The 22938-nt window shown below is 37.7% G+C and overlaps 1 protein-coding gene across 3 annotated transcripts in view; it reads right to left on the minus strand.

Moving 5' to 3' along the window:
- AP2B1 (adaptor related protein complex 2 subunit beta 1) overlaps positions 1–22938 on the minus strand; it is a 131101-nt gene that overhangs the window by 45094 nt on the left and 63069 nt on the right. For 2 of the 3 annotated variants that reach the window (XM_074188910.1, XM_074188909.1), the window contains exons 14-16: positions 15431–15623; positions 1696–1737; positions 617–763 (exon numbers count right to left, since the gene is read on the minus strand). In XM_074188910.1, coding sequence (XP_074045011.1) covers positions 617–763; positions 1696–1737; positions 15431–15623 — 382 coding nt within the window. The remainder of the gene's footprint in view (positions 1–616; positions 764–1695; positions 1738–15430; positions 15624–22938) is intronic. The other variant, XM_074188911.1, reaches the window with a different exon arrangement.

Consider the following 22938-nt stretch of genomic DNA (forward strand, 5'->3'; position numbering starts at 1 on the left):
ACAGAGAACTGAAAAATATATTCTGTTATAAATGTTATTATAAGACTAAGAGGAAGAAGATGGTGCAACCAGACTGGGAGTCAGAGGTCAGGGTTAAAGTGGTAGACCTTTCACTAACTATCCATACAACATGGGCAAGTCATGATTCCTCTGGTTCTAAATCTTCTCATCAGTAAAATAAAATGATCAAATTAGATGAAATCCAAGGACCTCTCTAAAGTCCTCATAATTGATGACAGAGTCAGAAAGTAGCATGATATCTTGGTATATTTAAAAAATGTTTATTCTACTAAACAGTATCAAAAGAGATTTAAAAAACAGAATTAGACATCAGGGTATACAGACTGAATGATACTATATGTTTATAGGAAAAGAGTTCACTTTCTTAAGCTTTTAAACCCCTTGGACCAATTATAAACAAAAGTTAATGTGTTAGAATTACCAGTCCTCTCTGGTAAGTGAGTTTTGAGTGCTGCTATCTCCTCCTGCCTCTTGGAGCAAGGGAACAAAAGTCCCAGGCTTAAGAAACACTCCAAGTCAGGACTAACAGCAAAATCCCAAGGAACCCAAACACTATCCACTTCGAAGGTCCCACTATGATGCTCTCTTGACTTACAGCTTTGGGAGCCACAAACCCTCCAGGTGCCAGGCCTATCCCAGTGGAGAGTTCAAAGAGGTCATTAAGTCCACTGCTAACCACAGCAGGAGTAGGTGAAGGGGCAAAAGTTGCAGGCACAGAAGATGGAATGAAGGATTGGCCCACCTATGGGGGAAAAAAAAACAATTTAAGTCAAGAAGAAGGGGAAAAGAAAGTCATTATGCAAACATATCTAGTCATGGCTCAGGGCCAATGGACACTGAAGGCACTTGAGCATTAACTGACAGGTACTAAGGAAGCATTCAGTGAAACAAAGCAATCCCAGCAACCGGGAGAGACTAAGCCACACACTCTCTTTTCAATACCAAACAAGCTTTGTTGCCAAAAGGGCTTCACTTTCACAGGAACGCACGCTCTAGGCTATTTTTGAGAGAGAGCACAAAAGTACAGAATGAGGACACAGGGACCTAAGATTGTTTTTTTTCTTTCCAATTTTAGCTTCCATGATTCTTTGCAAAAGGCCTCTGGGAATTATAAAATAGGAGGGGAAGGAACTGATTGTTGGAAGGGGCAGCAGCTCCATTTCCACTAGGAGGGTCTGCCCATCTCTTTAGTCATGCCTTGCTCTCCCATTCCAAGAATAAACATTGGGGGGAGGGTCCCTCCCCCAGAAAGGTGGTTATTTTCTCTCAAACACATTCTCTTAGGTACCTTTCCCTCTTACAGAGTCCAGATCACTCTCTCAATTTCATGCTAGATGACACCAGGGCAGAAGAGCATTTCCTAACCAAGATGGGAGCTTCAATTTCTTTTTAACTTTTAATGAGAGGAAACCAGAGAAATTCCTGAAGAGACCAGCGCTCCAAGGCCTGAGGATGGAGCCTAACAGAGAGTGGTGAACCACTGTGACAACTCAAAATGACCTTCTCTCTGCTACTCTGCTACTCTTCTAACACTGCCGCCGTCGTCTGCACATACAATGTATGACAGCAGCAATGGCTACCTTGAGAGAATGAATGGACAAAAAAAGGTTATATTAAATCAGGGTAGGGAAGGGACACTATTTTCCCACTGTGAAAAAAATTGATGGCACTTACTGCCGGACTTCCTCCAATGCCCCCGCCAAGGTCACTGCCAAGCTGAAAGAGAGAAAGGAGAGAGAGGAGAGAAAGGTAGAGTTCATTTAGCTACATACTAGAAGCCAGAACAGAATTTGCAGTTTGGACTCCCAAGTAGTTGGGGAATACATGCTGCCTAATAACTTGTTTCCTCTGAGACAAAGAAGAGCTAGGTTATCATGTCCTCGAAAGGACATCTAAGAGAAACCATTTGAAGGAAGATGGAGCTGAGATCTTTCAAGGATACTTCAGATCCAATCTTTCCACAGCAGTGCTTAGACAAATTCAAATAGGATTTAGAAGAGTTTGCAAAAGCTCAAGAAATCCTGTCCCCAAACACCGATATGCTCTAAATGTTCTTTTAAAAAATAAAAATTAATATTCCCCAGCATCTACGCCACCTGCTCTCTGACGTTTCTGAACAGTCCTTTAATTGATTAAAAAAAAATAAGCAAAGGAGGCATAAATAAAAATCAAAATTGCATTTTCAGATCTATGCCAGGAGTCACAAATCAAGAAATGGGGTTTAAAACTTTGCAAAATTCTAAGAGAAAATTGTTGAGACAGGAAGAAAACATACCACCTGTGGACCCTGGCTTCACAACTCTACCTACTGTTCCCTTTTAAATTCTTCTGGGAAGAGAATCCACTAGGGATGGCTCTTTTGACAGGAAGTTAAATAACTGGAAAGCTGAACTAGAGTTCTGCTCTTGCTGCTAAATAACCAGATTGTGAACCTGAGAAAATCATGAAAATGTCCTAGGCTTCTTTTTTCTCATCTGTAAAATAAGGAGATCTCCCACAGAAGACTTCTAAATTTCCTTTCAGCTCTGAAATGCTGTGCTTTGAAAGGACTAAAGAAACTGTCAAGATACTGACTCATTCATTAGCCTTTCACTCATTTCCTACTCTGAGACATGATAAATGTCTTATGAAAAAAGTGAGCTATGATAAAAGTCTGAGTTGGCTCTAATAGAACAGCATGCAAAAAAACCAACTAAAAATCCATCTTTTTTTATAAAATCATCCCTTAAAAAAATGTTTTCTACTAGGTAGGTTACTATCTCCCAAGATTTATATGCTTCCATCTCCAGTAGAAAGGAGGTAGGTAAGAACAAAAAATGGACAATTCAAGAGTTGTTTACACTTCCATGAATGAAATAAATACCAAAGGCCTGAGAGGAGAGGCTCCTTTGTGTTGGATAGATCATCATAGAACAGTGAGGGAAGCCCAGGGACAAGAACCACAGAGCCATGGATGGGCTGTGATCCAAATCTGGGAGATCAATTACAATATCCACAGAAATATCCAAGGACCTTGTCCTGGGCTCCTGATTGACAAATGCAAACCTCTCCCCATAGGGAACAGCACATTCAACATTTTCTATAGAACAACAGTGGTGAAGGGGGGGATCACCATCCTATGAAAACTTACTTTGTGTGTCCCCTGCACCTTACAGAAGACACTTCAGAACTTCACCTGAGGGGTGGACCATAGAATTTAAAACCAATATGTGCTAGTTAATGGTTTTCCCCATGACATCTGATTTCTATGTTCATGGTTGCCACAAGCTATGACCTTTATTTTATAGGCAAGTTCAACATTAAATATAGAGGCAAAAATTCCAGTTACAGACTTAAAAAACCCTTTCGGTGTAAGAATTCAAAATCACATACTCGAATCATAAATGACAAGAAACTCAAAGGAGAAAATAAGTGAGGAGAAATGGAAAAGATTTTCATATAGTACTTTTTTCAGGTTCTGCAATAACACCTACCTCATTTAATATAAATTTCCTGGAAAACATGGAATTCCATTAATTCAACATTTTCTAAAATATCTTAGTCCTTATTCTACTCAGTGGGTATTAGGGGTAGGATGCATGTGCTTAAATAAGAGATGGTAAATAAAACAAATGCACAAATTGGAATCGCAAAGAGGGAAAAATTGATTTTAGCTTGGGGACCAGGAAAGATTACATATGGACATAGATTCTTGAATGAGTCTAGAAGACTTTGAAAAAGGAAAGAAAAAAAGGGGATTTCGAGGAAAAAGGAATATTGTAAACTCAAAGTATGGAAGAGGATAATCTCAGGGCTGGTTTGAGAAATAATAGTTCTGTTTGGAAAGAATAGGTTACCTGAGAGAGATAATGAAAGAAAAAAAGATTCAAAAGGGTCAAATGATGAAAGGTATTAAATGTCTTTCATGTGGAAAGTGCATCTCAATAACGATCAAAGTCTATTATTGTAACAATGATGACTAAGGTGGAGAAAACTTAAATTGTCAATGATGCTCACTCTAGAGAGACATGGAGAATTTTATTCCTTCTAATGAGTCTTCATTTTTTCTGGCAAACAGATGAATCAAATTAATCAAGTAATATTTTCCCATAAGGTAACAGAAGCATTTAGCAGTTCTAAAAACTGGTGGAGTTCACTGTTGGTCATATCTCTGGACAAAGAATTCTTTTTCCAGTTTTTTTCACTACTACATAAAAGACGTCTATGGCAGTTGAGAGCAAAACAAAGCCCTAATGGAAGAGAAAAGATCAGACCAAAAGTCATGAGATTCAGAAAAATTCTGTCTCATTTATCCATATTATTATCATGGCACCCATAGGTTAAAACAGCATAACTCTGGAAGATAACAGAATTCTCTACAGCTCTGGTATTCAAGGATAAGGAAAAAAAACATTTGAGGGCAAGCAGGCTTATTAATTATGAGCAAAGGTTCTCTGGGTTCTTCTGATGGTTCTTAGTTATATGGAAGAAGAGCACCCACACTTTCATTTTCAAGGTTTTGGTCTTTTTATCCTTGAGTATTAATGTTAATATCTCAGCTGGAGGAAGATTAAATATATTCTCCTTCCATGCTATTTTTCAATATTAGCTGTAAAACAAAGTCACTAAAGAGCAATTCCAATCATTGTTTTATTTTGCTTGATTTAGCTGATAAAGCCCAACTAAGATCTCAAGCTTTGTTACTGTAAAAAAAAAAAGTTCATATTTTTGCAGCACATGAAATAACTTAAAACAATTTCCATATGTTACTACATTGCCTTTTTCACAAGATGAAAGAATGCTCTTGGTTCCCCAAGGAACAAGGATTCATATTGCCACTACCTCACTCTGCTCTTCTAAAAAAACTCACCCCCCTCATTTTCTGCTGACTTCCCAAATGCACCAAAAACAAAAAGCAGAATAACATAATGGGGAGTACTAAAAGCCCAGAGGACTTGATTTGAGATCCACCTCTTCCAGATACCAAGGGTGCCCCTACCCAACCAAGGTTTAATTCCTGGAGCAATTCTTTACTACAGAAGCACCCTGACAAAGGGAACTTATATAATAGAAGTTCTCTAGATCAATGAAATCTCAGGTCCATTCCTGCCCTCCCAACTCATACTCAAGTCATTTTTTCAGTTTTATCTGATGCTATGTGACCCCATTTGGGGTTTTCTTGGCAAAGATCCCAGACTGGTTTGCCATTTCCTTCTCCAGCTCATTGGAGGCAAACAGGGCAGAGTGACTCCAGGGCTCACACAACTACAAAGTGTCACAATCAGATCTGAACTCAGAAGGACAAGTCTTCCTTTCCCAGCCAGATGCTCTGTGCAATGAAATACCAAACTGCTCCCTTCCAACCCCCCCCCCCAATCCCTTTTTTAAGACTTGTTCATACCTGGCTATGCTGGGCCTCTGACCACAATAGCGTAACAAAGCTGAGCAACCACACTGGGTCACGCTTGGTCAGCAAGCTGCACACAGCTAAGGCAGAGACACTCAAGAGACACCCTTTTGTCCAGCCTTTAATTAGCTTTGCTGATACAACTGCCCACTTTCTCCATGGGAAGGATGTCATCTCCTAGTTAAATTCTTCGTTTCTGAGAAGAAAGCTGGGAGCTGAAACAGCCACAAACCTACTTCAGGACCAACTTCTAGCAGCCATTGTCTATTCTCCCAGGTAGATCATCAAAGTTGCTTTTTTTCCACCTCTGCCACTACCAAAGTAACCAACTCAGTAAAAGGGAAAAGAAGAAAAGACATCAAATAAAAAGCAATGAATCATTTCAAATGCTAGAATGTAAGTGGGGTGAGAGGGAAGACTTGGGGACTAACTCTCCTCCCACCCTCTGCTCCACTCCAATTCTGTCCAGGACCTACCATGGAGGCTAATGGACTGGGCCCTCGAGGCTGCAGCCCACTGCCCTTCCCCACCCCCACAGTGTGGAATGGGGGTCCACAGTGCACTCACTCCCTACCAGCATCTACATTACACGCTCAATGGGTTATGGCTGTAGAGCACTGGCTGCCGGGTGGCTAATGGTCATTTCTAGGGCACACTGACAAGACCCACCTCAGAGTCCAGGACTCTGCCTTGAGGAAACCGAAAGCTGCTCCTCAAGCATCCCAAGGACAACTTCACGTGCTCACAAAAGTGAAGAGATAAGGGAAGAACATGACACTACAGCTGTCTGACAGAAACAAAAAGGTAAAGATTTTCTAAAGAAAATCAACAGAGTGAAGAGATTTTAAACAAACTCTTCCCTCTAATGGCAGATTCAGGTTGGATGCACCTGTGCAGTGCTCCCTCTGGACCCTGGGCTTGGTTTCTGAATGTCTCCTGCTCAGACCCTGCTCCAGAAAAGATTCTATCTTCACTCATTTGCTGCCCCACTGAGCTGGGAATTTGAAGATAAACGGATGAGAAGCCAAAGTATCATTTGAATTTACACGACATGTTAAAACTGCTTTGATTCTGGATTCAGAAAAGAATATTCTTTAAAATAATATATGTGACTTCATCAAAAACAATGAAATTTAGATTCAAATCATGTGAATACCACAACCATTTAAGGTCTTACAGTGTGTGTGTGTGATTTTTTTTTTTTTGCTCTTCCTTTTCTCATTTTTGGTCAGTGTCTCCTGAGAGAAAGCAGAGTATTTCAGCTATTGAAGTGTGATGTATTTTCCTAAAGAGTGGTTCAGAAAGGACTCTAAAACACAACCATAGTGATTGCTAAGAGTAGTTCTGATTCAGTGAAGATAATCACAAGTCCACAGTATGACCAGCTACGTTGCTACTGTTAATTCATTCTGTTATATATGAAGCTTTATCCCATGGATCACCGCACACCAGACCCTTCTATTCTCCACTGTCCACCAAATTCTGTCCAAGCTCATGCTCATTGCTCCCATGACAGTATCTATCTCATCTTCTACCATCCCTTTTTCCTTTTGCCTTCAATCTTTCCCCAAATCAGGGTCTATTCCAATGAGTCCTGTCTTTTCCCTTATATGGCCCAATTAATTAAAATTAGCTTTAGTATTTATTTACCTTCCAATGAATTATCTGAATTAATTTCTTTGAGTATTGACTGATTTGATCTCCTTGATGTCTCAAAAATCTTCTCTCTAGCACTACAATTCAAATCAGTTGTTCACTCAGCTTTTCTTATAGGCCAACTCTGTCAGATATTATTACTGGAAAAACTCTAATTGTCGATAGAGACCTTTGTCAGCAAAGTGATGTCTCTTCTTTTTAAACGTGTTGTCCAGATCTGCTCTAGTTTTCCTTCCAAGGAGCAAGTGTCTTTTAATTTCATGGGTGAAAGTCTCCATCTGCAGTGATCTTTTGAGTCCAGGAACATAAAATCTGCCACTGCTTCCATTTCTTCCCCCTCTGTTTGCCAAGATCTTAGGTTTTCTTTTGATTTTTTTATGCTAAGCTTCAAGCTAGGTTTTATACTCTCCTGTTTTACCTTCATAAAGAGGCTTAATTTCTCTTCATTTTCTGCCATCAGAGTAATATCATATCACTTGTACTCATTTATTCATAGATTTCTAAAAAGAAGAGACTCAACTGTACTAAATATATCTCAATAATTATATAATAACAAAAAATAAATGTTAGATAGGGCTTCTTGAACTAATCTTTCTCCGGAGACTGGCAAAGTTAATTCCTTAGAAGAAAATTATAAAATCAGTTTCTTTCCTGAAGAATTTTATTACAAAAGGGATTGAAGTTTAAACTAACAAATCTTCCAGTGAAGAACTATAGCATCATATCCATGTCCACATTATTAGTCTAAATAAAGAGGACTTATTCTGAAGAGGTTATTTGCTGCTTAGATGTGATCATCTCCAGCAGGGCAGTGTCACCCCCCCAGAATCACAATAAGCACCACTTGGTTCAGATTTCTACCAGATTACAGGGTCTATTTCATATCTCTTCTTCCAAAGGGCAGCTAGGATGACCAAATTTAAGCTATTTGCTGCATTTAACAGTAGTCATCCAATTTGCCTCTGGTATGAATTGAAGGGATGTTAGATTTCAGCCTAAGAAATATGTGGAAGCCTAGTTCCTGGAGAGTGAATGAGTCCTACCTACAGGGACTTTTCAAGCTCTACAATTCATTGTGTCAAATCTCACTGGTCAAAAACCCAAACACAACACTAACATTAAAACAGGTATTCTTTAGAGCTAGCAATGTCACATTATTTCCCTACACATTGAGCAGATTTCTTGGAAGTTGAAGCCCCTCCCTCTCTAGAATATAGAAAGAATAGAGTAATGCTTCCTTTCCATCTTAATAACATCATTAATCCAAATGGAATAATGCACAGGTTCTTTAATGAATAAAAGGCTATAATTTAGCCAAGGCTTCTCCTGCAGCCAAAAAGTAAAGGTCATAAATTCTAGCAACTGAATTATAACCTAAAGAGCTCCATGGGTGTCAGACTCAGTGTCACACATGTTCAAAAAAATGTTAAGATAGCAAAGCCAACAGCATGTCATTTTCTATGATTCAGAGGAAATGCTAGACAGAGAAAATATGCTAGCAAATAGTTAAATTTGTACTTTTCTGTGCTTATATAGAAAAAAGTATCTTGTACCATTCCTGGGAAAGTTCATCCTCTAACCAGACCTTGGGTTGATAAAAGTGTATCCTGCATAAGTTAGATAGACACCTGCCCTGGCACCAGGAGGCTCCTACAAAGCCAGGGAGGTAGAGGCCAGAAGCCAACAATGAATATCGAGATAAGACTGTTAGCCAAAATGAGCTAACTGTCCTTGAGCATCCTGATATAATCATTAAACTATTCCTATGCCACCCTGCCATCTGTCCCAGAAACATACACCATGCCCTGCTTCCCTATATAAGCCATAGTATAACCCCTATCAGCTGCTTGTCCCTTAAGGGTCGGTCCAATTGCAACTGCATAATAAGACTTATATGTCCCTCCAATTTTGAGTCTCTTTGGTGAATTTCATTCACCAGCCAAAGCCTAACTTCATCACTATTCCATTCCAAACCAGAGGAACTTGCAGTGAGTCAGGTCCAACTGTGAAAAAAGTTACATTACCTGGAATGATTAAGTTTCCAAACAATGCTCAATAGATCTAAACACATACTGAATACAGTTTTAAAAAAATACTTTAATAACACCTTGGTGTTACAATAACATCACTGCAATCAATCAGTCATTTAATCTTAAGAGATCAATCTACATCCCAAGTCAAATCATTAAGCTTTTATTATTAAAGGAAGAAAAATGCTATCATTTAGAAAACTCATATATAGGGGCGGCTAAGTGGCATAATAGATATAGCACCGGCCTTGGAGTCAGGAGTACCTGGGTTCAAATCCAGTCTCAGACACTTAATAATTACCTAGCTGTGTGGCCTTGGGCAAGGCACTTAACCCCATTTGCCTTGCAAAAACCTAAAAAACAAAACAAAACAAAAAACTCATATATAGAGAGATAAAAAAATGTAGAAGGAAGAGGGGGAGGGATTCAGCACTCAGGATAAAGAAATGTAGTGGAATTTAGCATTAATTTAGTTTCTATTATGACAGAGGGGATTATCCTATTTTTCCATAACTCAGAAAAGCAGTCAATTTGAAATGGGTTATATAATCTTTTTAAGAAGAATAAATATCATTAGTATAGAATTGGAGGCAGTGGAAAAGGTAAATACTAAGGAAAATGAGGTAAAGGTAACAAAAGAGAAGAAATTCTCCCAGGCAAGTGTTAGAAATAAGAAGGAAAAAAATGAATAGTATCCAATGGAAACAAGAAACTTCCACTGTCATTGGGGAAGGAAAAAAGGGATGGAATACATTTCTATAAAAATACCTTGATAAACAAGAAGCAGAAATATAAAAAAATATGGGAGCAAACATGCTAGAACAAAAAGAAAGTGAATTGATTTCAGAAGTTGGACTGGTAATCTAAAAACCAAAACTTCTAAATAACAAAGGATTCAGTTCTTGTCCTTAAGAGGTCTAGATTCTGATAAAGAGACTGGAAGGGCAAAGAGACATGGGATCCAAGGGGCAAGGAGAGAAAGGGGCCCTAGGAAGGAGGAGGATCCAAAAGCTTCGCAGAGAAGGGTGGCTGACCATCTAGACAAGGGTCAGTCAACTGCTGCCTTTCTGTTTGAGGATCAGTGAGCAAAGAACAGTTTCTACATTTTTCAATAAAATAAAAATTTGTTTACAAATGTAAAAAACCATTGCAGAAAAACAGAATGTCCAGTACCCGCTCCTAGTACTATATTGTTGAGATAGGAACTCCTCATTTCTTATCACATTTTCACATCTTATGTATGTGAGTACAAGCATCCATATGCAATGCTGTATTTTAATTCACCTGTTAATATTATAAGCTCTGTGAAAGCAGTTTATGACTCTATAAATCAAGCTTCTTGTAGTTTCTGGACAAAATAAGAACCTTTTTGACTTTAAAAATGGCCTATAACTTGGCTCTCGGGCCAGTCATCTCTTTGTTTCCCATCTAGCTACACTTTTTTGGATTTCTCGCTCAACCCACCAGGATCTTTATCATCTTGCAAGATCACATCAACTTTGTTCTTCATTACCCCCAGAACCCCCTGAATGGAAAGTGGAGGGAGATTTCTCCCCAAACCTCCATTTTAGGAGTGCCCCCCCAAAGCATTAGATCTTGGAAAGGATTTTTTTTTCTTATTTTTAGTTCCATATCTCCAACACCTTCTCCAATTTTTCTCTTTCTACTCATTCTCTGGAAGTTGAGAGCAAAGTCAAAGAAAGAAAAATGAGAACCTCCAGCAATATAGGGATTGCTTTCATTCAACTTTTTGGGGGGATTATCCAATGTGGAGAAATAACAATTGTGCCTTGAGAAAAACCAATAGTAGCAACATGAGTTAACCAGGAGCTATATTTCAAGAATCCAACTAAAGAGGAATTCTGAGTAGTCACAGTAATTTAATGCCTATCCATAAAACTGGAGTAAAACAATGCAGTGGAATATATATAGTCCCTAAATAATTACTAAAAAGATGATTTCAGAGAACCCTGGCTACTGTGAACTGGAGAGGGAACTGAACAGAATCAGAAAGGTTTGTAAACCTTTGTAAAGAAAAACAACTTCCAAAGACAAAAGGACTCTGACCAAAGTCAAGCCTCCAGAACCTCTATCATGAAATGTGGTAACTACCTCCTAGTGAGACTGGGTAGACTCAAGGTAAAGAAAAAGACTCAATTACTTTGGGGACTTGTTTTGCTTGATTAAGCTTATTTGTTAAAAGGGTGATTTTCTGATCTCTGAGTATATCAAAAATGTCACTAAGCTTTTTTTTTTTGGCATGGCAATGGGGTTAAGTGGCGTGCCCAAGGCCATACAGCTAGGTAATTATTAAATGTCTGAGGTCAGATCTGAACTCAGGTCCTCCTGACTCCAGGGCCAGTGCTCTATCCACTGCACCACCTAGCCACCCCCTAAACTTTTTTTGATTCATGAAGGAAAATAGAAGACAGTTCAGAAGGAAATACAGAAAAATAGGATAGCTTTGAAAGTAACGTGTCTTTCAAAAAATGACTAATATGTAAATATATTCAACACAAATGTATATGTATAACTTTTACCAGACTGTTTGCTGCCATAGGAAGTCAGGGAGGAGGGAGGAAGGGAAGAGATGGTGCTAGAAAAATGTGCAACTCATAAATTTGCAAATAGATCAATGTTGAAAAACTGCCATTGCATATAACTGGAAAAATTAAATAGAATTTCAACTTAAAAAAAGAAAGTAATATGGAATTTACCTTTTTATAAAGCAAACTGCTTTGGTGTTTGGGTTCAAAATAAATTATTTTAAAAAATCTAATGCCCACACCACAAGGGAATATTTGCCACAATGAATATTCTACTTTTATAAATCAAAGATAACTTTGACAGGAAGACACTTGCATTAGAACAATGGAAACTCCTTCCACACAAACTTATGCATTTTGTTGCTAACAGCTCAGGCAATTTATGCCTTAATGATGTTCTCTAAAAACCTAAACAATGATCAAACACATTTAGGATATGTAAACAAATATAAAGAGGGCTTATCTCTTATTCTTCATTTTAGCTTCTCTTTTTCTTAATGATGGGAAACTGATGGAAATTACATACAAAAACTTCTAGAGCTACAATACCAAGGATGCCAATTTACCACAAATATCAGGAAGTACTCAAGTGCAGAGTCTCACAGCAATACTATTGTACCTACAAAATACAGAAATCAAGCAGATGCTTCCAAGAAGCCATTTGAATGTGGCACTGTAGTTACTTAAATCTTCATTCAGTATTCATAAAGGACATAAGCTAGAATTCTTCCCATTAGATCAAGAATGAAACAAGGATGCTCACTGTCACCCATATTATTCAATATTGCATTAGAAATTCAAGCAATAACATTAAGAGAAGAAAAAGAAACTGAAGGAACTGGAATGAGCAATGAGGTAATAAAACTAACTCTTTTGCATACTATAGGATGATTCTACTAAAAAGCTAGTTGAAACAATTCATAATTTTGGCAAAGTAACAGGATATAAAATAAACCCACATAAATCATCAGCATTTCTATAATCACAAACAAAACCCTGCAAGAAGAGATAATAAAAGAAAGCCCATTTAAAAATAACTATAGACAGAAAAATACCTGGGAGTACACCAGCCAAAACAATCACAGAACTATAAGGACATAATTATAAAATGTGCTTTATATAAATAAAATCATATTTAAATAACTGGAGAAAGGCAGGCTATTCATAGATGGAATTGTTCATAGCTGGGCAGAGCCAATATAACAAAAATGCCAATTCTACCTCTAATTATTCAAAATCATTCCTATTAAATTATCAAAAAAATTATTTGATCAAGCTAGAAAAAATAACAATTAATTTGGAAATACAAAAGCTCAAGAATAACAATGGAATTAATGGTAAAAAAATCAACAAACGGAAGCTGAGCAGTACTACACTATATTATAAGGCAGCAATTATCAAAATTAGCTAATTAGTATAATACTATTAGTATTAGGTAAGTTATAGAAAGGTGGACTAGTAGGAACAGAGTAGATACACAATACACAGTAATAAATTATTATAGTAATCTTGTGTTTGACAAATGAAAAGATTTAAACTTTTGAGCTAAGAATTCAATATTTAGTAAAATTTGTTGGGAAAATCAGAAAACAGTTTAACAGAAATTGAGTATAGACCAAAATCTTACACCATTTACCAACATAGGGTCAAAATGAATACATGGCCCAGAAATAAAGAGAAATATCCTAAGTAAATTAGAAAAACAAGGAGCACTTTACCTATCAGACTTATGAATGGAGAATTTATGAATAAACAAAAGACAGAACTGTAGGATGTAACAGATAATTTTGATTACATGAAATTAAAAAAGAGTTCATACAAACATAAAAACCAATGTAGTCAAAATCAGAAGGAAAGTAGAAAAAGGTGGGGGAAGGGGAAATTTAACAGACAGTTTCTTGGACAAAGGCCTCAAATATCAACTATATATATAGTATTTTATCAATTTATAAGAATTTGAGTCATTCCCCAATTGATAAATCATCAAAAGTTATGAACAGGCACTTTTTCAGTGAAGAAATCAAAGCTCCATATAGTCATGTGAAAAAATATTCCAAACTAGAGAAATGCAAATTAAAACAACTTTGAGATATCATCTCACATCTATCAGACTGGTTAAAATGATAGAGGGGGAAAAAATGACAAATGCTTGAGAGATGTGGAAAATTGGATCACTAATACATTGTTGGTGGAACTGTGAACTGATCCAAAATATTATGGAGAGCAATTTGGAATTATGTTCAAAGAGTTATACAAATTGTGTATACCCTATGATCTAGCCATACCACTATTAAGTCTATTTCTCAAAGTGATCAGGGAAAAAGAAAAAGAACCGATATGATCTAAAAAAATTATAGCAGCTTTGGTATGAAAAAAAACTAGAAAGGATGTCCATCAACTGGGGAACGGCTGAACAATTTGTAGTTCATGAGGCGTAGACTAAAGTAACTGTCAATCAAAAATGTTTTTTGGTGTATGGAAAAAAAAGATGGAAAAGGGCTGCTGCCATCCCATGAAGAAATTCTGGGTGCTTCTATCCTCTCCAAATGCTCATAAAATAGAAGGTGACTAAGCAAAATACAGATGGAATTGGTTACAGGAGTTATACTGCAGCAGTGACCAAGTGGAGTGGGGCTTGTGTTATCTTTTGTTCCTTTAAAATGCTCTACAGAAAGTTAAAATGTAATTCTATAAAAAAATGAAATTTTGTTTGTGTATTTGTATAACTATAGAGTCAGAGCCTGATCAAGACAGTCTTTGGAAGCAAAGCCTGTCCATTAGAAAGTCTCCCTGCAGAGGCAGCTAGGTGGCACAGTGGATAGAGCACTGGCCTTGGAGTCAGTAGCACCTGAGTTCAAATTCGGCCTCAGATGCTTAATAATTACCTAGCTGTGTGACTTTGGCCAAGTCACTTAACCCCATTGCCTTGTAAAAACCAAAAAAAAAAGCCTCCCTGCCATGAATGCAGGTCTCATTCCTTAGTCTACTTGTCAAGAAAGCAAAAATATCCACTGTGTTGGCATCAAGTTCAAGATATTTTATTGCTTCCAGTAGAAGAGAGAAGTGAGTCCTGTGTAGACACTACAGAGAACCACTGTCTTAGTTGCAAGTCTCTGGAAGTGAACACTTATTTTGGGGACATGATATCTGCCTAATATTGGGAAAAGAATTAAATGGATAAAAACATTTTATTTGCAAATAAATGTGATTTGTTCCAAATGTCCAGCTGTCAAGAACTGCTTTCTGTCTACAACAGCAAACATCAAAATGCCAGGAAGCCATTCTCTGACTCCACCTTCCTGTCAATGTGAGAACCTACCAAACTCACCTCATTTCTCTTCGAATATACAACCCAAGTTAGTTTTGATCCCTCAACTTAAAGGTGGCATTGTTTACAAAAACTGCTGACCACAATAAGCCTTTTAGTATCAGAATCCTGGAAGCTAATTTAATTGGAAGCAGGACCAGAAGAAAAAAAGAAAATAGAAAGTAGCTCCACTCTAACCAACTTCAGAAAGGGTATTCAAGCATTCCAAATCTCGAAGCAACAAACTTTTACAACACCAAGGTGCTTTCTGCTTGAAACTAGGTAAGAAAAGGCACCCTGAAACTTGCAGAAACATTCCATGTCAAAGAAGAACAGCTTATAACTAATTAGGATCATTATCCCTATCTTGTATAAAAAGATATTACTGCTTAGGAGGGAGCTGTCCAGCTCACATAGAAAAGCATAAGCCAAAATCTCATTGCAAGGACTACACATGGCCAAAGAAAGGATGGGGAATGCTTACCAGGCTATCCAATCCTCCTCCTAAGAGATCCACAGCCCCCATCTGCATAGAGGACACCTGTGGCACATTGACAGGGGGACCCAAATCAAGGTTCAGAAGGTCGCCCAGTAGGTCACCCTGAGAGGGAATGACTTGAGGCTGTTCCAGATTGGTTGCAGTGGTGGTGCCAACAGGACTGTCACCAGCATCAGTGCTGTTATGATGGAGAAAAAAATCAGAATATAAAAGTTCAGGTCCAACTAGAAAATAATTTTAAAAAGCAAAATAGATGACTAAAAGATATACCCCATCAGGAAAAAAAGAACAGACATGAATAGACAAAAGCACTCTCGATTCATACCCACTTCTTCTAACATCTGTTTATTGTCCCCTGGAAGGTTTTTAGTGTCTCTGATGTGACTCCACCCATATGTGCCCCCTAACTTTTGACTGACCAAACAATGTATCCCTCATTACTCTCATGGAGTAGATTTTGAGGTAAAGAACAACAAGACATTTGTCTTCTTGACTTTTGGGTCACCTGCAATTCTGATACTTCGGAAATTATGGTATTCCATGACCCCTAACTCATTGTCTAGGATGTTTATCCTGGATGTATTCACTGATACAGCCTTTCAACAGACTGGCCTGACGACCATATACTGCAAACTGAGCAATAGAACTTTCTCTCATTGAGACAATATTTCATTTATTTCATTTTTTCCTGGCTGGATTATTAGGATATTTCTTTTAATTAATCTCACTGAAGATGAGCAGAACCAGAAAAACACTGTACACCCTAAAAGCAACATGGGGGTGATGATCAACCTGGATGGACTTGCTCGTCCCATCAGTGCAACAATCAGGGACAATTTTGGGCTGTCTGCAATGGAGAATACCATCTGTATCCAGATAAAAAACCGTGGAGTTTGAACAAAGTCCAAGGACTATTCCCTTTAATTTAGGAAAAAACCCTGATATCTTATTGTCTAATCTTGTTATCTCTTATACTCTATGTTTCTTCCTTAAGGATATGATTTCTCTCTCATCACACTCAATTTGGATCAATGTACAACATGGAAACAATGTAAAGACTGACAAACTGCTTTCTGTGGGGGGAGGGAAGTAAGATGGGGGGGATTGTAAAACTCAAAATAAATAAAATCTTTAATAAAAAAAATTTGAGAAGGCCCTTTAATATTTTGGCACTTGCCCTCAAGAGAACTTAAGCTCTATGCTGGGACACATGTTGAGGAATGAAGCTGATGAGATGAAAAGGGCTTTGAAGGAAGACAGGAAAAGAGGGGATCAACTTAGAACACAAGTTTTGGGAGTTTAGATTTCATGGAATCTGCAATGATACGCTTCTTGAAATCTTGAATGATATGATGAAAATTTTATGGAAGCAGCCAACTACAGGATGAATGCACACGAAGAAAATGAAGGTAGAATAATTGGCTACTAAAACACCTCAGCTGAAAGTGAGGTGATTAACTTCAGAATTAGGAATAGTAGCTGTGAAAAATCAAAAGGAAGAGACAGGTCCATTTGACATTATTTAGTAATGGATGAGATAGGAGTAAGGAAGAGGAAAAAGATGTAAGAGAAAAGAATTTAAATAGTTGTTGAGAAAAGAAATAACAAATAAGGGAATTCAGAGAATCAAAAGAAGTTAAGTCTTATATCAACTGATTCAGAGTTAAAAAGGACCAAGAAAACAATATATAATTGCTACAAAAATGTAAATGAAAAACAAAAAATCAGTTAAATTCAAACCAGATTTAATGGTCAGTATTAGTTCCAGAGAAAAAATGCTGAAATAGCATTCTCTTCTCAGGGAAAGGAAGAATGACAGACACTCCAGATGCAGAATTTCACAAATGCTGACACACAGTAGTAACTGCTTGAGTTGGTTCTATTTGTTTTTCTTTAATACAAGAGATGGTTGGGGAAGGAGAGCACGATGTCGAGGAAAACCTATGGTGTCAAAAAGGTACTAACAATTTTTTAAAGATACAGTTAAAAAGAAGGGAAGAAAGAAAAAGAGAAAGAGTAGGAGGGTGGGAGGAGGGAAGGAGGGAAGGAAGGAAGGAGTGTTACTAATGATAAAACAAAAAAAAACAAAATGGGATACTGAAAGAAATGAGATCAAATTTCAAGTTTAACTTTTTAGTAATGGTGACACACCTAAATGGGAGGTAAGGAGAAAGATCTGGGCTAGAGAAACAAACAAGATTTTGTACAGGTAACAATGGAAACCATAAGAATTTGCTAAATTCAGTGGTGGGAGTAAAGAGAGGGCCTAATCAGTTCTCTCCCAATCCACTCCAAATGCCTATAAACCTATAAACAATAATTCTAAACATATTCTACAGTGGCAGAACCCACAAAAAAAAATGGAGTAAAACCATTTTCAGCCCAAGACAACTAAGAGGGCTGGCAGGAAAGGTCTGTCACAGCAGGATGAGTGTGAAGTCTGGTGCAACACAGATCCTAGCAAAACCAGGAGACCTTGGGAGATGCTGAGTAAGCAGGCACAGGGTCCAGAGCTTGGGGTTCAAAAAGAGATTAAAAGAATCTCCCAGAGCATGAAAGGATTTGCATGAACTGATGCTGAACGAGATTAACAGAACCAGAAAAACATTGTACACCATAACAGCAACATGGGGGTGATGATCAACCTTGATGGACTTGCTCATTCCATCAGTGCAACAACCAGGGACAATTTTGGACTATCTGCAATGGAGAATGCCATCTGTATCCAGAGAGAGAACTGTGGGGTTTGAACAAAGACCAAAGACTATTACCTTCAAATTAGAAAAAAAAAACCCATTATCTTATCATGTAATTTTGCTATCTCATACTTCTTCCTTAAGGATATGATTTCTCTCTCATCACATTCAACTGAATGGAAACAATATAAAGACTAACAGATTGCCTTCTGTGGGGGGGTGAGCAAGACTAGGGAAAAAAATTGTAAAACTCAAAATAAATAAAATCTTTCTTAAAAAGGGGGGGGGGGTCTCCTTGCTAGTCTGAGGCAGACCTAGGGCCTTTTCAACAGTCCCAGAACACTCCTCCCAGTTCCTGACTAGAAGTATGTTTGTGATCAGGCACAGACCAGAGCACAGGCAGGAGATTATCAAACCCCTCCCTTTCGGTCAGATGACTCTGAAAACCTGAAAACTTGCAGGTCCTCAGATGTATCTCTGAAAACAACTGCACAAAACTGCAGTGTGACCTCCACCCTGGAAGCAGAACCCTACTTTAACAAAAATTTAATATCAAGTCATAACCTAGGAAAATCAGCAAACAACAGGAAAAAATTATGATCATAAAAGGTTACTATGGTGACAAGGAAGCTCAAAACATAAGATGAAAACTTTCAGAAGATAAAGTCAAAGCTCCTACATACAAAGTCTTCAAGAGAAGATGATGCAAGAAAATCATGAAAATGAGTCAAAAGCTTGCTAAGAGAGACACAAAAAAGTAATGAAGAAAATAATACCTTAAAAAAACAGGCTAGGCCAAATGGGTAAAAAAAGGTACAAAAAAGACAATGAAAAGAATGTTTTAAAAGGCAGAATTAGACAAATGCAAAAGAGCACAAAAATTCACTGAAGAAAAGACCTGCTTAAAAAATAGAAGTGGCCAAATGGAAAAAGGTACAAAATCTCACTGAAGAAAATAATTCCTTAAAAATTAGAATTGAACAAATGAAAGCAATGACTTGAGAAATCAAGAAACAATAAAATAAAACCAAAAGAATGAAAAAAATAGAAGAAAAAGTTAAATATCTCATTGGAAAAACAACAGAAGTGGTAAATAGATCCTAGAGATAATTTAAAAATTACTGGACTACCTGAAAGCCATGATCCAAAAAAGAGTCTAGACATCATTTTTTAATTTTCTGCAAGGCAACGGGGTAAAGTGACTTGTCCAAGGTCACACGGTTAAGTAATTATTAAGTGTCTGAGGCCAAATTTGAACTCAGGTCCTTCTGACTCCAGGGCTAGTGCTCTATCCACTTCGCGACACCTAGTTGTTCCAACCTAGACATCATCTTTCAAGGAATTATCAGGGCAGCTAGGTGGCACAGTGGAGAACACCGGTCCTGGAGTCAGGAGGACCTGAATTCAAATTCAACCTCAGACACTTAATAATTACCTAGCTATGTGACCTTGGGAAAGTCACTTAACCCTACTGCCTTGCAAAAATAAAAAATAAAAAAAAAAGAAATTAACAAGGAAAACTGTACTGATATTCTAGAATCAGAGGATAAAATAGAAATTGATAGAATTCACCAATCAATCACTTCATGAAAGAGCTCCCCAAATGAAAACTGCCAGGAATATTATAACCAAATTCCAGAGCTCCCAGGTCAGAAAAAAAATATTGCAAGCAGCCAGAAAGAAACAATTCAAGTATCACAAAGTCACAGTCAGGATAACAAGATTTAGCAGTTTCTTTGTTAGAGGGTTTGGAATTTGATATTCTGAAAGGCAAAGGGGCTAGGATTACAACAAAAAATCAAACATCCAGCAAAACTGAGCATAAACTTTCAGGGGGAAAATATGGATATTCAATGAAATAGAGGACTTTCAAGCATTCTCAATAAAAAAGACCAGAACTGAATAGAAAATTTGACTTTCAATTATAAGACTGAAATGAAGCATAAAAAGGAAAACAGGAAAGGAAAATTATAAAAGACTTAGTGATGTTCAACTGTTTATATTCCTACATGGGAAGACGATCCTGACGTCTCATACAATTGTTCCCATTAGGAGGGCAGTTAGGAGGATAGACAGAAGGCATAGGTATGAGTTGAATATGAAGGGATGATAACTAAAAATAAAGTTAAATTAAGAGGTAAGAGGAATGCACTGGGAAAAAGGGAAAGGGGGAGATAGAATGGGGTAAATTATCTCATAAAAGAGGCAAGAAAAAGCTTTAACAGTGGAGTGGAAGATAGGGAAGATGAGGGGGAATGAGTGAAATTTACACTTATCAAAACTGGCCTAGGGGGTGGCTAGGTGGCATAGTGGATAAAGCACCAGCCCTGGAGTCAGGAGTACCTGAGTTCAAATCCGGCCTCAGACACTTAATAATTACTTAACTGTGTGGCTTTGGGCAAGCCACTTAACCCCACTGCCTTGCAAAAAAATAAATAAATAAATAAACTGGCCCAAAGAGAATAATCTAAATATTCAACTGAGTATAGAAATCTATCTTACCCTACTGCAAAGTAGGAGGGGAAAGAGATAAGGGGGTTGGAGGGGGGTGGGGAGGGAAGGGAGGGCAGATTGGAGGAGGGGCTAGTTAATACTTGAGGAGGAACAGGGTAAAAGGAGAGAAAGAATATAATAAAAAGGGGTAGGAGGCATTAAAATGGAGGGTAATATAGTTAGAAATTGTAAGTGTGAAAATTTATAAAAATAAGAGCTATTCCCCAATTGTTAAATGATTAAAAGATATGAATGGTTTTAAGTAAGTTATCGATGTTATCTATAGCCATATTTTTAAAAGTTTTAATTCTACAGATTGGAGAAACACAAATTAAAACAATTCTGAGATACTACTTAATGACTATTAGACTAACAGAACAGAAAAGGAAAATTGTTGTGGCTTGCTTCCTTGGGGCCCACAGTGGTGACCTCCCTCCAGGAGGGGAGCTGAGAATAAGGAGTCAAGCCACTACTGCCTTATGCCTCCAGCTCAATTTTATTATTGCTTAGCTATTACATATATACTGTTAGGTCTTCCGGGGTAGAACAAAGAATAATGAGGTAATTGTGAGGGATGCAAGCAGTATGTACATGCAGCTTCTTGCATTACAGGACAGGGGGGTACGTTAGGGAGGAAATGATAAGGCACAGCTGTGTCTAGTGCCCTTGGTCAGTGGGGCAGAATGTCCAGCTCCCAAGGACTCTGGCTCCCAAGGACTCCAGCTCACCTTATCTCTCAGGGTGGCAAGCCAGCTCCTGAGAATGTCCAGGTGGCAGTTTACTTGGAGATGATTTGTGTCATGGCTGTTATAATAGCCTGTGTACCCACAGAAAATGACAAATGTTGGAGGGAATGTAGCAAAAATAAGACATTAATGCACTGTTGATGGAGGTGTAAAGTGATTCAACTATTCTGTAGATGTTCAAAGGGCTATAAAACCATGTATACTCTTTGACCTAGCAATGCTACTACTAGGTCTGTAATCTAAAAGAGATGAAAAACAAAAAGAAAAAGGACCTATTATGTACAAGGATATATATCTTTATAGACACTCTTTTCTAGTGGTAAGGAATAGGAAATTGAGGGAATGCCCATCAGTTGAGGGATGGTTGATCAAATGTGACATGTGATTATGATGGAACCTTATTCTGCTTTAAGAAATGAGGAGCAGGGTGCTCTCAGAAAAACCTGGGAAGATGTCCATGAGTTGACGCAAAGGGAAATGCACTGTGTACAAAGCCACAGCAATATGGTAAGGATGATCAGCTATGAACATCTCATCCCCTCTCAGCAATACTGTGACCCAAGACAGCTCTGAAGAACTTATGAGTTATCCATCTCCCTAGAAAGAGCTGTTGGTGTCTGAATACAGATTGAAGTAAACTTTTTACTTTATTTTTCTTGAAGTATCTTTCTTTTTCTTTGGGGGGGGGGGTCCTATGTTTTCTTTCATTAACATGATTATCGGGTGGCTAGGTGGCGCAGTGGAGGGCGGCTAGGTCACTAGAGCTAGAGCACTGGCCCTGGAGTCAGGAGGTCCCGAGTTCAAATCTAACCTCAGACACTTAATAATTACCTAGCTGTGTGGCCTTGGGCAAGCCACTTAACCCCATTGCCTTGAAAAAACTAAAAAAACAAAAAAAACCTGCATGATTATCATGAAATGTTTTTCATGACTATACGTTTATAACCTATATCAAGTTGCTTGCTCTCTCAATAGGGGCAAGCACAGGAAGAAGGAAAAGAATTTGGAACTCAAAGTTTTAAAAAATGAATATTAAAAATTTTATGTAACTGAGGAAAAAGTGGCAAAAATAAATAAACTTTAAAAAATAGCTAAATTGTACTGAGAGATTAAGTAATTAAAAAGGAATAGACAAAGGGCTTTCACATCATATCCACAGTTAATGGACAAGTAGTAGAGAGCCAAAAAAGTTACAAAAGAACAATCCCATAAAATAATAAAAGGAGAACCCAGTCATGGAAGCCAAAGAAGTATCAAACTTCATTGTCAAGTGCAGCAGGGAAATCAAAGGAAAGAACCTGGGCAAAAGCACCGCAAATTTCTACTACATATATATTTTTTATGCCCAAGGTCCTTTTACTGTCTGTCCCTGAATATTGCGTAAGAACATATTTGGGTCACCAGCATCAACAGGTAGCAGATCAAGTAATAAAAAAGATTTGAATGGAAAACTCAGAACCAGCATGGAGGTCCATGGTAAGAACTTTCTTTTTAAGAATTTCTTTTTAAGGACCCCCCCCACACACACATACATACATGCACAGACATGAAAGGAATT

The sequence above is a fragment of the Macrotis lagotis genome, chromosome 5 (genome assembly GCF_037893015.1).
Source record: "Macrotis lagotis isolate mMagLag1 chromosome 5, bilby.v1.9.chrom.fasta, whole genome shotgun sequence".
Lineage (NCBI taxonomy): Eukaryota > Metazoa > Chordata > Mammalia > Peramelemorphia > Peramelidae > Macrotis > Macrotis lagotis.